The following is a 15,572-nucleotide window of genomic DNA, read 5'->3' as shown; positions in this document are numbered from 1 at the left end:
GCACATTGGGAGGCCGAGGCCGGCGGATCACCTGAGGTCAGGAGTTCAAGACCAGCCTGGCCAACAAGGGGAAACCCCGTCTCTACCAAAAAATACAAAAATTAGCCGGGTGTGGTCGCGGGTACCTGTAATCCCAGCTACTCAGGAGGCTAAGGCAGGGAGAATCGCTTGAACCTGGGAAGCAGAGGTTGCGGTGAGCCAAGATCGTGTGACTGCACTCCAGCCTGGGCAACAGAGCGAGACTCCGTCTCAAAAAAAAAAAAAAATTAGTGGAATTCTATAATTGTCATCTAAGAGATGGATATCCTGAATAAAAATTATATGCTTGGCTGGGCGTGGTGGCTTACACCTGTAATCCCAGCACTTTGGGAGGCTGAGGTGGGCAGATCACAAAGTCAGGAGATCGAGACCATGGTGAAACCCTGTCTCTACTAAAAATACAAAAAATTAGACGGGTGCGGTGGCGGGCCCCTATAGTCCCAGCTACCTGGGAGGCTTAGGTGGAAGGATCACCTGAGCCCTGGAGGTTGAGGCTACAGTGAGCTATGATTGCACCACTGCACTCCAGCCTGGGTGACAGAGTGAGACTGTCTCAAATGGAAAAAAAACAAGCCCGTGTGCTTGTGGAATGTTATCAGCATTTAGCAATACCTATATATGTGAAAAGACATTTTCAAAGATGAAATACATAAAAATCTCATTACAGGCCAGATGTGGTGGCTCACACCTGTAATCCCAGCACTTGAGGAGGTCAAAACCGGGGAGGATTACTTGAACTCAGGAGTTCATGACCAGCCTGGGTAACATAGCGAGACCTGTCTGTACTAAAAATCAAAAAAATTTAGCTGGGCATGGGGGCTCGCGCCTATAGTCCAGCTACTCCAGAGGCTGAGGTGGGAGGATCACTTGAGCTCAGGAGGTCAAGGCTGCAGTGAGCCCTGCTTGAGCCGCTGCACTCCAGCCTGGGCAACAGAGCGAGCCCTTGCCTTAAAGAAAGAAAAATTTTTATGTGTGTGTTTGGGTGTGTATATATATAAAATATATATGTATGTGTTACAGAGTCACAATTAATGATGAACATTTGTAATCCTAAAAGGGATCCCCCAACTTTGCAAAATCTTATCCCCTCAAAAAGAAATCTAAAGTCCGCTGGGTGCAGTGGCTCACGCCTGTAATCCTAGCACTTTGGGAGGCTGAGGTGCTTGAACCCCAGGGGCAGAGTTTGCAGTGAGCCGAGATCATGCCACTTCACTCCATCCTGGGCAAAAGAGTGAGACTCCGTCTCAAAAAAAAAACAAAAAAAGAAATCTAAAGTCTGAAATATTTACCATTTGGTCCTTTAGAAGAGGAGTTTGCTGGCCGGCACAGGGGCTCATGCCTGTAATCCCAGCACTTTGGGAGGCTGAGTCGGGCGGATCACAAGATCAGGAGATCGAGACCATCCTGGCTAACACGGTGAAACCCTGTCTCTACTAAAAATACAAAAAAATTAGCCAGGTGTGGTGGCATGCACTTGTAGTCTCAGCTACTCGGGAGGCTGAGGCAGGAGAATTGCTTGAACCTGGGAGGCGGAGGTTGCAGCGAGCCAAGATCACACCACTGCACTCCAGCCTGGACAACAGAGGGAGACTCCGTCTCAAAAAGAAAGAAGAAAAAAAAAAAGTTAAATCCGGGCTCTAGGAAGAGGGTTGAGCACCATGCAGTGTCATCTGGACAGAGAAAGGCCAGTAACAGAGAGGTCAGTTTAGGAAAAGGTCCTAAGTCCCTGATCCAGGGCAGTGGGAATGGAAGTGAAGAGGCTTACCATGGAATCTGCAGCTCACTGTCTGTCCTGATCTATGAGAGCCCTGCCAGCTAGAGCCTCTGTGGAGTCTCATCTGCACGTGGCACCGTGGACATGTCTGCCCCAAGTCAGCAGGCTCACCAGGTCTAGCTCCTGTCCTCGGGGACCTTTCCTTCTCCAGGACAGACTGTGCCCAGAGGCAGGGTGAACATATCCTAGGTTTCTCCTCCTGCCTCCCTGTGCTTTCATAAGGCACTGACACCAGGCAGGCACGTGTCACTCTTAGAACTACCAGGTTTAGCAAATAAAGGATGCTGGCTGGGCATAGTGGCGCATACCTGTAACCCCAGCTCCTCTGGAGACTGGGGCAGGAGGATTACTTGAGGCCAAGAGTTTGAGGCTGTGGTATACCATGATTGAGCCTGTGAACAGCCACTGCACTCCAGTCTGGGCAACATAACAAGACTCTGTCTCTTAAAAACAAAACAGGATGCCAGTTACATTGGAAACAGATAATTTCTTTTCTTTTTTGTTTTTTTTGAGATGGAGTTTTGCTTTTGTTGCCCTGGCTGGAGTGCAATGGCACGATCTTGGCTCACTGCAACCTCTGCCTCCTGGGTTCAAGTAATTCTCCTACCTCAGCCTCCTGAGTAGCTGGGACTACAGGCATGTGCCACTATGTCTGGGTAACATTTTTTTTTTTTTGAGATGGAGCCTCGCTCTGTCGCCAGGCCGGAGTGCAGTGGCATGATCTCGGCTTACTGCAACCTCCGCCTCCCAGGCTGAAGTGATTCTCCTGCCTTGGCCTCCCAAGTAGCTGGGACTACAGGCACAGGCCACCACGCCCAGCTAATTTTTGTATTTTTTAGTAGAGACGGTTTCACCAGGTTGGCCAGGATGGTCTCGATCTCTTGACCTTGTGATCCGCCCGCCTTAGCCTCCCAAAGTGCTGGGATTACAGGCATCCATGGGCTCATGCCACCGTGCCCAGCCATTTTTTTATATTTTTAGTAGAGACCGGGTTTCACCATTTTGGCCAGTCTGGTCTTGAACTCCAGACTTCAGGTGATCCGCCCGCCCCGGCTTCCCAAAGTGTTAGGATTACAGGTGTGAGCCACCGCGCCTGACCAGAAACAGATAATTTCTTTAGGATAATTAGGCTAAAATATTATTCATTGCTTATATGAGATTCCAGTTTAACTGGGTGTTCCGTCCTTAATCTGCCCATTCTAACCATGCCTCACTCTTCTGTGCTGCTGTCTCTGGGCCCAGCTTCCTTCTTTCAGGAAAGTTCCTTCTCTCCCATTTTCTGTTACCTCCTGAGGTAGTTTCTTTGTGGGTCCAAAAAGTCAGGAAGAGGATGTACCTTCCAGGAGAGGGATGGTTGTAGCAGTTTGAGGAATGGGTATCCCAGCTCAGTGCCAGGCTTGGTGCCTGTGTGCAGCAGGAGGGCACAGCTTTCTGTCTAACCAGGCAGTAAAGGAGAAGAACCTTTGCTTCAAATGCCAAAGGGACCAGGAGAGCATCAGGCTGTAGGGAGCCTTCCAGATTTCTGCCTGGGGTCTTCAGGATGTAGGGAGCCTTCCAGATTTCTGCCTGGGGTCTTCAGGATGTACCTGGAGCCCAGAGATGAAGCCCTTGAAATTTGCAGTTTGCCTCCTGCACCTCACCTTATTCTCCTTTTCTCGTTTCTGTTCCCTTCCTATTCCATGCACATCCACAAAGGTACTGGGAGCTCTTAGAACCAGACACACTCTGTCTCTAAGCTTATACTGTTCCTGTTCCGAAAACACCTTCAAATTCTTCATCCGCTGGTACCTGTCCTCCCCGCTTCCCCCTTCCTCCTTCCTGCATCCCATCCTGGGTCAAGGATCCCTCTTTTGGATCGACTTGTTCCCTTCATGCTTCTTTCTGCAGTCTCCAAGCCTCTGGCACCATCCTTCTGAATGGCGTTAGATGACCTATCCCAAGTCATTTGTTGCTTGCATTGTTAGACTCGAGAGACTAAAGAGAACTACACTAACTGCTTGTCCTTCCTGGGGCCAGGGGCGGGGGAGTCCAGTCTAGGAGACCCCCCAACCTGGACACATGTAGCGAACAAAAACCCAGATGTAAGGGGGTAAGTGGGTCTGGGGCCTTCCACTGGGTGGGATGTGGGAGAAGAGATTTGGGAGCGTCTTGGATGTTACACATGCAGGGCAGAGGAGAGAGACCAGTGAAGGTTGGGAGGCGGCGGCCAAAAGGAGACAGCTTCATGCCCCCAGGACATAAATAGCCCGACTGCTGCAGGTACTCCATGTGAGGTGACACGAAGGGACAGAACAGGCTGGAGCAGCAGGGGCGGGGTGGGGGGGTGGGTCTCTTCAGAACATCAGTATGAGTTTTTTTCCCCAAGCACAGATCTAGGTAGTGCTAGGAAATGTCTCTGGGCGGAGGCGGGCAGACAGGACGGTAATTACTGAGTCAGTAGTCCCGAGGGATGCCTTGTGACCTGGGCTTTCAGCTTCAGAGCTGAAAAGCCTAAGTGCTTATCTGCAGATTCCTCCTCTCAGCCCACAGCCCCAGCTCATGCTACAGGCGAGGCCTGCAACAACAGGCAGGTGGACCTGGGTAGCAGAGGCCTGTAGAGTTTGGCAGAGGCGCCTCATGCTCTTGTTTGCAGCCCTTTGCCTGTGATTAGTGGTTTGACTTGGGAAACCTTGGAAAGGGCTCAGAGAACCAAGCTGCTGACTAACGCCACAGCTGGTCAACACAGCAGACAGCTGACCGCCGAGGCCGCTGTGGTCTCTGGTTCCTGCCTTTCAGGCTGGTGTGGGACTGGGGTGTTGGTTTGGATCCTAGAGCTGAGGTGTAGCCTTACAGCTCTGGGTCTCTCCTGGTGTCCCAGTGGAACTAGCACCCCAGAGCAGGGCCCTCAGGGGACTTGGCAGCTAACTTCTTGCTGGGAAGCAAGAGATTTCATTCTCTGCTCCTGGCCTGCCCCACGTGGGGCTCTCTCTGCAGGTACCTGAAAGAATTCCGCACGGAGCAGTGCCCACTCTTTGTGCAACACAAATGCACGCAGCATCGGCCCTACACCTGCTTCCACTGGCACTTCGTGAACCAGCGGCGCCGCCGGTCCATCCGCCGTCGGGACGGCACCTTCAATTACAGCCCTGACGTCTACTGCACCAAGTACGACGAGGCTACAGGCCTCTGCCCGGAGGGCGACGAGTGAGTGACCCAGGCTGTCCTTAGAGGAGCCCCATGTCTCCTTCTGGGTCAGATGCCCTCAGGGTAGGCTGGGCAGATTCTGGGAAGCCATCCAGAGGACTGGTTGCAGCCCAGCCCATGTCCCGATCCTGGGCTCAGACCCCACCATCCCTGGCCGTGGGCTGCGGGGAGGTGCCATTTCCCTTTCCCACTTTTAGGAAACGTAAGACGCCTTTCTTTCACTAAGCCTAAGGGCCCACATCTGAACCCCGGAGGCTCCCTGGCCTTTTTTCATCCTCCCCTGGGGATCACAGGGCCCCTCTCCCTATCCGGGAGGTACACTTGCCACATCCCGTGCAGTTCCCACCAAAGCTGGCTGTTTAGAGAGAGTGCCTCACTGGTGCCCAGGTTTGCTGACCCTAAATATCTTACTGCAAATCTCTGTAGAGAAATAGGGCACAGCACTGACAGACATAGGAAGGTGCCACACCTGGGAGTGTCACTGATGGAACATTCACGGACCCTGCTTGTCTCATAGAACCTTCCCTACGTCAGCCCTCTTTTTTAAAATTTGTATAATTGTATTTATTTAGACAGGGTCTCCCTCTTTCCCCCAGGCTGGAGTGCAGTGGCACCATCCTCGCTGCACCCTCAAACTCCACTCTGTTGCCCAGGCTGAAGTGCAGCGGTGCGATCTTGGCTTACTGAAACCTCTGCCTCCTGGGTTCAAGTGATTTTCCTGCCTCAGCCTCCCAAGTAGCTGGGACTACAGGCGTGCACCACAACATCTGGCTAAGTTTGCATTTTTAGTAGAGACAGGGTTTCACCATGCTGGCCAGGCGAGTCTCGACCTCCTGACCTCAGGTGATCTGCCCTCCTCGGCCTCCCAAAGTGTGGAAATTACAGGCATGAGCCACTATGCCCAGCTTCCGTTCATTTATTTGTTTTTTTTTTTTTTTGAGATGGAGTCTTGCTCTGTTGGCCAGGCTGGAGTGGGCACCTGCTTCCACCAGCACTTCCATGTCAGCTCACTGCAACCTCCACCTCCTAGGTTTAAGCAATTCTACCTCAGCCTCCCAAGTAGCTGCGATTACAGGCACAGGCCACCATGCCCGGCTAATTTTTTTTATTTTAGTAGTGATGGGGTTTTGCCATGTTGTCCAGGTTGGTCTCAAACTCCTGACCTCAGGTGATCCACCCACCTCAGCCTCCCACAAGTGCTGGGATTTACAGGCGTGAGCCACCGCGCCTGGCCATGATTTAAAACATTTTTAATTTGTAGAGATGGGTCGGGGGATGTCTTCACTGTGTTGCTCAGGCTGGTCTCAAATTCCTGGCCTCAAATGATCTTCCTGCCTTGCCTCCCTGCTGGGATTGCAGGTGTGAGCTACTGGTCTGGCCTAGCACTTCTTTCTCACGGAGGCCCGAGGCTTGCTGACCCTACCCCTAGCCTAAAGAAGCACTCAGGGGATGAAGGCTGTACCTGGGTTTTGAGTAGATATTTGGTTCTCTGATGGCCCCCAAGCCTGGGCAGCATTTGTTCTCCCAGATGTCTGTCCTGCCCAGGAATGCCAGGCCCTGTTGGGCCCTGTTTAGGCTGCAGGCAGCAGCAGGGCAGTTCTCTTACCCCGCAGGAGGGCTTGCCATTGCCTTCTTCCTAGTGTACCTTCCAGGCCATATATGAAAGCTGTTCAACAGTTAGGGAAAGGCCGGGCACGGTGGCTTACGCCTGTAATTCCAGCACTTTGGGAGGCTGAGGCAGGCGGATCATGAGGTTAGGAGATCGACACCATCCTGGCCAGCAAGGTGAAGCCCCGTCTCTACTAAAAATACAAAAATTAGCTGAGCATGGTGGCGTGTACCTATAATACCAGCTACTCAGGAGGCTGAGGCAGGAGAATTGCTTGAACCAGGGAGTCGGAGTTGCAGTGAGCCAAGATCGCACCACTGTACTCCAGCCTGGCAGCCGAGTGAGACTCCGTCTCAAAAAAAAGAAAACAAACAAACAGCAACAAAAAAAAACAGTTGGGGAAAGGGCAGGAGGTAGACAGGGAAGCCTAGGCTGCAGGCAGCAAAGTTGAGTGTCCCCCACTACCATGTTCCAGGTGCCCATTCCTGCACAGAACCACAGGAGACACTGAGCGCAGGTACCACCTTCGTTACTACAAAACTGGAATCTGCATCCACGAGACAGACTCAAAAGGCAACTGCACCAAAAACGGCCTGCACTGCGCTTTTGCCCACGGGCCCCATGACCTCCGCTCCCCTGTCTACGACATCAGGTGGGCTGGGTGCTGGGCTGGGCTGATGGCAGTAGGCTGGGGTCCAGGGCAGGGGCCTGGCGGCTGATGACGGTGAGTACCTCAGACTGCAGTGGAGGGCTGGCACTCTGGTTCTTGCCCCCTCATGCCCCCTCTCCACCCTCTCTGTTCTTTCCTCTCCTCCCAGGGAGCTTCAGGCCATGGAGGCCTTGCAGAATGGCCAGACCACAGTAGAAGGGAGCATAGAGGGCCAGTCGGCTGGGGCTGCGAGCCACGCCATGATAGAAAAGATCCTCAGCGAGGAGCCTCGGTGGCAAGGTACAGGCATCCACGCCTCGGCTGCGCCCTCCCTGTCCTGCTCATAGCTGCCCTGGGGATTTGACTCACCGCCACCTACTGCCTGCTATAGCCGAAGCCCTGACCTGGCCCACATCCCGCCTTATATCCACCATTCAAAAGGCACCTCCAGGGGCGTTTTCTCTGACACATCATGTTCCCAAGATCCCCCCAGGCTTTCACATGTGCACAGGCACGTACATAAGTGCACATGCAAATGTTTTCAGCTCTGCAAGAGTGCCCTTTCACCCTGTGAGCTGTGAGTGTCTCTCTGACGGACAGCATCTGTCGTCCTTGCTGCACCTGGGGCTGTGCTGTGGCCTGGGAGGAGGGGCCCTACTCACATCTCGCAGGGGCCTCCTGTCTTGGACTCCTTCCCAGTGGCTTCTCCTTCCCTCCACTCCAGTCCTACTAGTCTTGGGGTGCTCCAGCTCCTCTCACCTGACCCCTGCCCTCTGGCCCCCTGTGCAGAGACTGCTTATGTGCTGGGGAACTATAAGACGGAGCCTTGCAAGAAGCCCCCGCGGCTGTGCCGCCAAGGCTATGCCTGTCCCTACTACCACAACAGCAAGGACCGGCGGCGGAGCCCCCGGAAGCACAAATACAGGTCCTTTGGCCCCAGGAGGCCAGCCATGGGAGGGAGGAGTGGCAGGGAAGGGGTCAGACAGAGGCTGCTCCCACTGTGGCTCTCTGGGAGGAGGGGAGGCTGGTCCTGGGGATGACAGGATCGCAAACTCAGGGCCCAGGGGAGGGCATAGTGAGGATGGCTGGACAGTAGGAGCCCAGCTTCACCTCCTGCATGAATGAGGACCCTGGTCAGACCGTCTCTGAGGCCCCACCGCTTCTGATCTTGAGGGGAATGTGTTGGGTGAGGACCAGGCCACAGTGTGGACAGTGTGGTTGTGGCTCCAGCCTGACCCTACTTGGGCTAGTGGGAGGGCCTGGCCGAGGGGAATCAAACAGTATCCTTTGTGGTGATGTGGCCAGGCTGGGTCAGAGAAAGAGCTTGGCTTGTGGCACCAGCAAGGCCCTGACTCTGCAGCTGGTCTTTTCCATTTCTGTGCCCACGCCGATAAGGCTGGGTCCAGGTGGCACCCGCTAGGCTCCGATCTCACCCTCTCCTTTCTCCATCTGACCCCACCCTCTTGTTGGCCAGGTCATCTCCATGTCCAAACGTCAAGCACGGGGATGAGTGGGGAGACCCTGGCAAGTGTGAGAATGGAGACGCCTGCCAGTACTGCCACACCCGCACCGAGCAGCAGTTCCACCCCGAGGTGGGCCCCACAGCAGGGTTGGGGGGTGACTTTGGGAAGTAAGGAGAGACAGGCAGGGTCAGTGGAGATGTTGGCAGAACCCATCCTGATGCCATCCTGGAAGAGGGACTTGTGGCCACCGGTTCTCCCCAGGCAGTGCCTAGAGGAACCTCGCAGGCTGAATTTGGCATCTTCTATTCTGAGCCCATACTCAGCAAGCAGCCCTCTGCTTGCAGTTCTGTATCCCCCAGGCCTCCTGACAGGGCAGGTATAGATGGAGTGGGGTGACCTGGCCACTCTGGGCTTTCCACCACTCATGGTGCTTGTAATCCAGTGAATCAGGATTGAAAAAATAGGGCCAAGCATGGTGGCTCATCCTGTAATTCCAGCACTCTGGGAGGCCGAGGTGGGTGGATCACTTGAGGTCAGGAGTTCACGACTTAACCTGCAACATGGTGAAACCCCATCTCTACTAAAAATACAAAAATTAGCCGGATTTGGTGGCAAGCACCTGTAACCCCAGCTACTCGGGAGGCTGAGGTGGGAGGATCGCTTGAACCCGGGAGGCGGAAGTTGCAGTGAGCCAAGATCGCGCCACTGCACTCCAGCCTGGGTGACAGAGCGAGACTCCCTCAAAAAAAAAAAAAAAAAGGGCCGGGTGCGGTGGTTCACGCCTGTAATCCCAGCTCTTTCGGAGGCCAAGGCAGGCAGATCACAAGGTCAGGAGATCGAGACCATCCTGGCTAACACAGTGAAACCCCATCTCTACTAAAAGTACAAAAAAAGTTAGCTGGGTATGGTGACGGGCACCTGTAGTCCCAGCTGCTCGGGAGGCTGAGACAGGAGAATGGCGTGAACCTGGGAGGCGGAGCTTGCAGTGAGGTGAGATCGCACCACTGCACTCCAACCCGGGTGATGGAGCAAGACTCCATCTCAAAAAAAAAAAAAAGGATTGCAAAAATAAGCTCCTTCCAGTGAAGTAGCCTGGGCCATATCAGTGTGCCTAGGTCTTGTCTGGGGTTCAGAGAGGCACCTGCAGTCCCTGCCCTTGGTGTTCCATGGAAGCCACGACACCCTGAGGTAGACACGTGGACAGAAAATACCTTATGTAGCTGCAGACAACAGAGTGGAAGGTTACTTAGTATAGGTCGCAACCCAGGGTATCCTGGCAGGGGTCACATTGGCAGGGGTGGCTGCCTGAGATGTGGCTCTCTTAATGCCCAGGAGGCGCATTCAGAGGCACAGCCCTGGCCATACCCGTGAGTGGAGAGTCACTGGGGGATCCCTTTGGGAGGGCTGGTGGGACCTGTGACCCCAGAAGGGAGGCTGTCGGTGACAGTGGGGAGTGGTGGTGGGCTGCCTCAGGAGTTTGAGTAAGAAGCTGGTAGGGAGAGACATAGTGGAGGGGAGGGGAGGGGCCGGGGACACAGGGCAGGAGATGACTAAGCCAGCCCACCCATGCTGGAGGAAGGGGAGCCTGACCCGCCTCTGCTCTGCCCTCCAGATCTACAAGTCCACCAAGTGCAACGACATGCAGCAGTCGGGCAGCTGTCCCCGAGGACCCTTCTGCGCCTTTGCCCACGTAGAACGTATGCTGTTCCCATTGCCCCAGGGCAGTGCCCTCTCCCACCCCTCCCTCCCCTGGCCCGCTCAGGCTCAGGCCGGGGATGGCCCCTGGCAGTACGCCCTGCACAGGAGTTCCGGCCTGCCAGCAGTGGGCCTTGTCCCCACTGGAAGCTCCATTCCCCCACCTTTCTGGAAGTAGCCTTGACGGCCTAGAGCTTCCAAAGTATGAGATAGAGACTGCAGGGATTGTCCCCTTGGTTGGGCACTTATGGTTCCAGGGAGGGTTGAGGCACTGTGCCTTCCATAGCTGACGTGGCAAATCCCACCAGCCACCCATGTCATACCCATGACAGATATCACTAATGGAACATGGAGCTCTTGTCTGCTCAGTGCTGCTCAGGCCTCTAGAGCAGAGCTAGCCAGTTAGAATATGATGCAACCCCCATATTATATAAACCCCATGTCATTTTAAAGTTAAAATCTTTAAGCATGTTAACAAAAATAGCAAAATATGAAAATTAACTGGGCATGGTGACACATGCCTGTAATCCCAGCTACTCGGGAGGCTGAGGCAGGAGGATCACTTGAACCCAGGAGGTGGAGGTTGCAGTGAGCCGAGATCATGCCACCACACTAGCCTGGGCAACAGAGTGAGACTCTGTCAAAAAAAAAAATTTTTTAAATTGGAAAGTATGTTGTTAAATTAATTTTAATAACATATTTATATTTAGCCCAATATAAAAGGTTATTTCAATATACAAAATTATCAAGACATTTTACCTTTTTTTGTAGTAAGTCTGTGAGATCTGATGTGCATTTTAATGCCCACAGGATATTTCCATTCAGACCAGCCTATTTCAGGTACTCAGTAGCCACATGTGGCTTTCGGCTGCCTTGTGGGACAGTGTGGGTGTGGATCCTCAGCATAACACTGTGGGCCGCCACCAGTCTCAGAGACAGAGCTCTAGTTTGTACCTGCTAACACCTCTTTCTACCCCAAGATACTGCCCTGGGTCTCCTTAACCTCTTTCCAGGCTCAGGCCCTATCTCTGAGATGAGAATGGAAAATAAATTGAGGGCCTTGGGAGGGAGAAGCATATTCTTGATGCGGAGGTGGTCCCCGGCCATGGGCATTGGGACTGCCTGGTTAAGACAGCATAAGGAAGTGATTCAGGCTTTGGAGTTGTGCGGATCAGCGTTCAAATCCCAGCTCTTCTGTTTTTCAGCTCTGTCACTTTGGTGGGTTTACCTGACCTCTCTGAGCCTCAGTTTTCTTGTCTATAAAACAGAGACCATGTTACTGGTATCTTCTGGTCACCATGAAGATTCACAATCACTGCAAAGTGCTGGCACAGTACCTGGTACACAGTAAATGCACAGACATGGCATTACTAGAGATGTCGCAGGAACCTTCCCTTTATGTGCAGGGGGATTCGTGGTCTCCTTTGGAAGGGACCCAGGAACATTTTTGGAGGGACAGAGCTGGCTCGGGCCTGCTGACCCCTGCCCCTGACTCTTGCAGAGCCACCCCTAAGTGACGACCTGCAGCCTTCCTCAGCTGTGTCCAGTCCCACCCAGCCGGGTCCTGTCCTGTACATGCCGTCTGCTGCCGGAGACTCGGTGCCTGTGAGCCCCTCCAGCCCGCATGCCCCTGACCTCAGTGCCGTACGTGCCCATCCTGGGGAGTGGGTGGGCGCCATGCCTGACAGAGCCAACACTTGCCTCCTAGGCCCTTTCAGCCTGGGCTTGGGAGGTCATCCTGATATTTGTCCTCAGGCCAGGGGGATCTGTCTTTTCCATCTCAGCATTCTTCGTCAAAAGCCCAGGCACGGGGGTGGGGTAGGGCAGTCTCCAGAGCCTGTGCTGATGAGCCTGTAGGACAGGTGGCAGGGACACAGCCTGAGGTCACTCCCCTTTCCCTCGTGAGCTTCGGGCTCCCCGAGTGGTCGCTGCTGCTCGTTGGCAGATTAAAGTGGAACTGAGCCCCTTGAAGACTCCCTCTGAGGAGGGTGGAGGACGGGCCACACACCAGCCTACACTGTGCCCGTGGGCCCACTCCCTCCCTCCCCTCCTTCTCCACAGCTCCTCTGTAGAAACAGCAGCCTAGGCAGCCCGTCTAACCTCTGCAGCTCCCCGCCGGGCTCCATCAGGAAGCCCCCAAACCTGGAGGGCATTGTCTTCCCCGGGGAGTCTGGCCTGGCCCCTGGCAGCTATAAGAAGGCTCCCGGCTTTGAGAGGGAAGACCAGGTGGGAGCCGAGTACCTGAAAAATTTCAAATGCCAGGTAAGGGATGAGGGAGGCAGCAGTGAGGTTAGCCTTCTCCTGCGTGGGGCAAGAGAATCTTGGAGGAGTGTCCTGGTCCAGCTATGGGGAGGATGACTGGGAGCTAGGACTCCATTGTCCTCGGCCTCTTCAGGACTGAACAGAGGGAGCAGTATCAGCCCATTTGCAGCTGAAGACAGGAAGGCTGGGGAGCCTGCACAGCCTCCCCCGGGCTGCAGAGCTGGTTAGAGAAGCCGGATCCCGCCTGGGTGCGGTCCTTCCCCTGCCCTGAGCTGCCTTCATAGAAAGGCAGGGTCTGGGGGAGCAGGACACAGGGGTCCCTAACTGGACCTGGAGAGAAACCTTCTGGGCTTACATGAGGCCTAGTGTCACCTGGAGGAGAAAGGAAGCTCCCTGCTTAGGGTAGGGGAAGAGAGTAGGGGTGGGGAGGAAGAAGCGGGGGTGTGCATGCATGTAAAGAGGGGTTGCATGTCTGCCCCCTGCTACCTGCAGCCTCAGGGTCAGATGGACTCAGGGACACCCCAGCACCACATTCACCCACTCCCTGAATTTTCTCCCTCAGGCCAAATTAAAACCCCACTCATTAGAGTCCAGGAGTCAAGAGCAGCCTCTGCTTCAGCCCAAACAGGTATAGAGCTCTCAGCCCCTTCCTCCCCTCTGCTGTGGACAGGACTGGCCCAGACCCCCAGGAGGCTTTGGGGAGTGGGAGGCACCACTTTCCCCGAAAGCTGAGGGCAGGACTAAAGTGGGGTGCCAGCCACAAATCCAGAGAGGGTAGGGGGTCAGGCCCTGGAGCCCTGCACTCTGCCAGGCCCTGTACTTGCTTCTTTCTTCCCTGCTACAGGATCGTAGGGGTGAGCGGGCCTGGCAACCTCCGCACCTCCAACTCCATGCTCTCGGCAAGGTGTCGGGTGTGCCAGGGCCCATGTGGGCATGGGGGCACCCGGACTAGAGCTGGCACGGGCCGTTTCCCTTGTCCCCAGCCCGTCTCCAGCCTCTCGTCCTGGCCTCCATATGCAGGCCTCCCATTGCCTCTCCTTTTCCCTCTCTCGTTGCAGGATATGCTGGGCATCCTCCCCGCAGGCAGCCCCCTGACCTCAAGCATCTCTTCTAGTATCACCTCCAGCCTGGCAGCCACCCCCCCTAGCCCAGTGGGCACCAGCAGCGTCCCCGGCATGAATGCAAACGCTCTGCCCTTCTACCCCACCAGCGACACGGTAGAGTCAGTCATAGGTAACTAGGCCATTTCTGTTTGCAGGCCCAGGACTGGGTCTGGGGTCAGAGACCCCCCAGTCTCTGAAGCAGGTCTCAAATCAGCACACCAGACCCCTTAGACATCTGTCTTGGGAAAATCAGGGGGTGGGAGCTCTGCGTCCTTCAAGCTAAAGGGGAAACGACCCCAAGGTGTAGGGCCAAGACTGGCCCTTAGAGCTCCTTCGCACAAATCAGAAAGAGGCGCCTTTTCCCCTTGGTGAGTACAGTCTCACCCCAAGATGTGTCATTCAGTCCCCATTCATCTCCCTGGTGGCCCCTTGTGTAGTGAACACCCTGCACAACAGTCTCAGAATTCCTGGTGCCAGAAGTCGGTGCTCCTTTCTTTCAGTCCTCATTTCTAGGTGCCTGCTTTGTGCCAGGTCCTGTGGCAGGCACTGGGGAGACAGGTGACAATGTGCTGCTCCTCCCCTGTAGAGGGAAACTTCCCACCCAGTGGACATGTGTCAAGCACCTGCTATCCACCAGCCACTGAGTGCCCAGAGACCCGCCCACCCCCACTGAGCCCGGGGCTGAGACCCTCGAGTTGTAACATCAGGGGACAAGATCCCTGTCTGAGGCAGGGACCCTGGATGGGGATATGATTCCTCCTGGAAGTGTCAAAGGATTCAGAAAGGAGAGGCATTTGGGTTGGACATGACCGGCAGACGGCATCGGAAGGCAAGAGTCAGGATAGCCATAGGAAGCAGCTGAAGGAAGGGCACTTGGGAGAATACAAGGGGCTTGGGAGAATACAGACCCAGCGTAGCATGGGCGTGAAGATGCAGCGTGGGCAGGAGACGAGGTGGTCAGGGTCAGATGGGCCCTCGGGAGGTCACATCCCACTCTTCTCTGTCCCTAGAGTCTGCTTTGGATGACTTGGACCTGAATGAGTTTGGTGTGGCCGCCCTGGAAAAGACTTTCGATAACAGCACAGTGCCCCACCCAGGAAGCATCACCATCGGTACTGGGTGTGGGTGGGCAGGGCAGCCTGGAGGACTCCTCGGGTTCCCACCTGGCCCAGGCCCCTTGGTCCATGTGGCCCGCCTGGCTTCCGCTGCCCTCACCCAGCCCGCCCTCCCCGGGCCTCTCTTGCAGGCGGCAGCTTGCTGCAGAGCTCTGCGCCCGTGAACATCCCCGGTTCCTTGGGCAGCTCTGCCTCCTTCCATTCAGCATCCCCATCCCCTCCTGTCAGCATCTCCTCGCATTTCCTGCAGCAGCCCCAGGGCCACCTGAGCCAGTCGGAAAACACATTTTTGGGAACCTCAGCATCACATGGATCTTTGGGTAAGAGGGGGAGTGGTTCACTGAGAACTGGGGCAGGAACCTGGGCCTTTAGGAGGTGCCTCTGGCCACCCCGTCTACGGCATATCAGCCAGGCTTGGGGTTAGGGCAGAGGCCTTGGGCCAGGAGGCAGAGTGAGACTCCTGTGTGTGTGACCCTGGACAAGTGATTGGGCCTCTCTGCCTTAGTTTCTTGTGCTGTGAAATGGGTATAATGGCAGCATCCACTTCCTAACATTGTTGCGAGCGTTGAATGGAGTAATGGGGTTGAAGTGCTAGGCATGAGGCCAGTGCAGGTGAGAACAGGGGTCTCAGAGTCGCCAGGGCTGGGCCTGATCTCTTTAAAACTATGGTTCTGTTCTGC

The 15,572-nt window shown here is 54.9% G+C and overlaps 1 protein-coding gene across 3 annotated transcripts in view; it reads left to right on the top strand.

Annotated features, from left to right (window-relative positions):
• Positions 1 to 15,572, top strand: part of UNK (unk zinc finger) — a 42,365-nt gene that overhangs the window by 21,184 nt on the left and 5,609 nt on the right. The window contains exons 2-13 of one of the 3 annotated variants that reach the window (XM_037993462.2): positions 4,787 to 4,957; positions 7,081 to 7,257; positions 7,424 to 7,554; positions 8,044 to 8,179; positions 8,729 to 8,846; positions 10,330 to 10,414; positions 11,914 to 12,056; positions 12,474 to 12,674; positions 13,237 to 13,302; positions 13,733 to 13,907; positions 14,788 to 14,889; positions 15,024 to 15,212. In XM_037993462.2, coding sequence (XP_037849390.1) covers positions 4,787 to 4,957; positions 7,081 to 7,257; positions 7,424 to 7,554; positions 8,044 to 8,179; positions 8,729 to 8,846; positions 10,330 to 10,414; positions 11,914 to 12,056; positions 12,474 to 12,674; positions 13,237 to 13,302; positions 13,733 to 13,907; positions 14,788 to 14,889; positions 15,024 to 15,212 — 1,694 coding nt within the window. Of the gene's footprint in view, positions 1 to 4,786; positions 4,997 to 7,080; positions 7,258 to 7,423; positions 7,555 to 8,043; positions 8,180 to 8,728; positions 8,847 to 10,329; positions 10,415 to 11,913; positions 12,057 to 12,473; positions 12,675 to 13,236; positions 13,303 to 13,732; positions 13,908 to 14,787; positions 14,890 to 15,023; positions 15,213 to 15,572 lie in introns of all 3 variants that reach the window. The other 2 variants (XM_008011724.3, XM_008011726.3) reach the window with 2 other exon arrangements.

This window comes from Chlorocebus sabaeus, chromosome 16 (assembly GCF_047675955.1).
Source record: "Chlorocebus sabaeus isolate Y175 chromosome 16, mChlSab1.0.hap1, whole genome shotgun sequence".
In the NCBI taxonomy this organism is placed as follows: Eukaryota; Metazoa; Chordata; class Mammalia; order Primates; family Cercopithecidae; genus Chlorocebus; species Chlorocebus sabaeus.
Note: the sequence above shows the minus strand (reverse complement) of the source record. Positions and strands in the feature narration are given on the sequence as shown.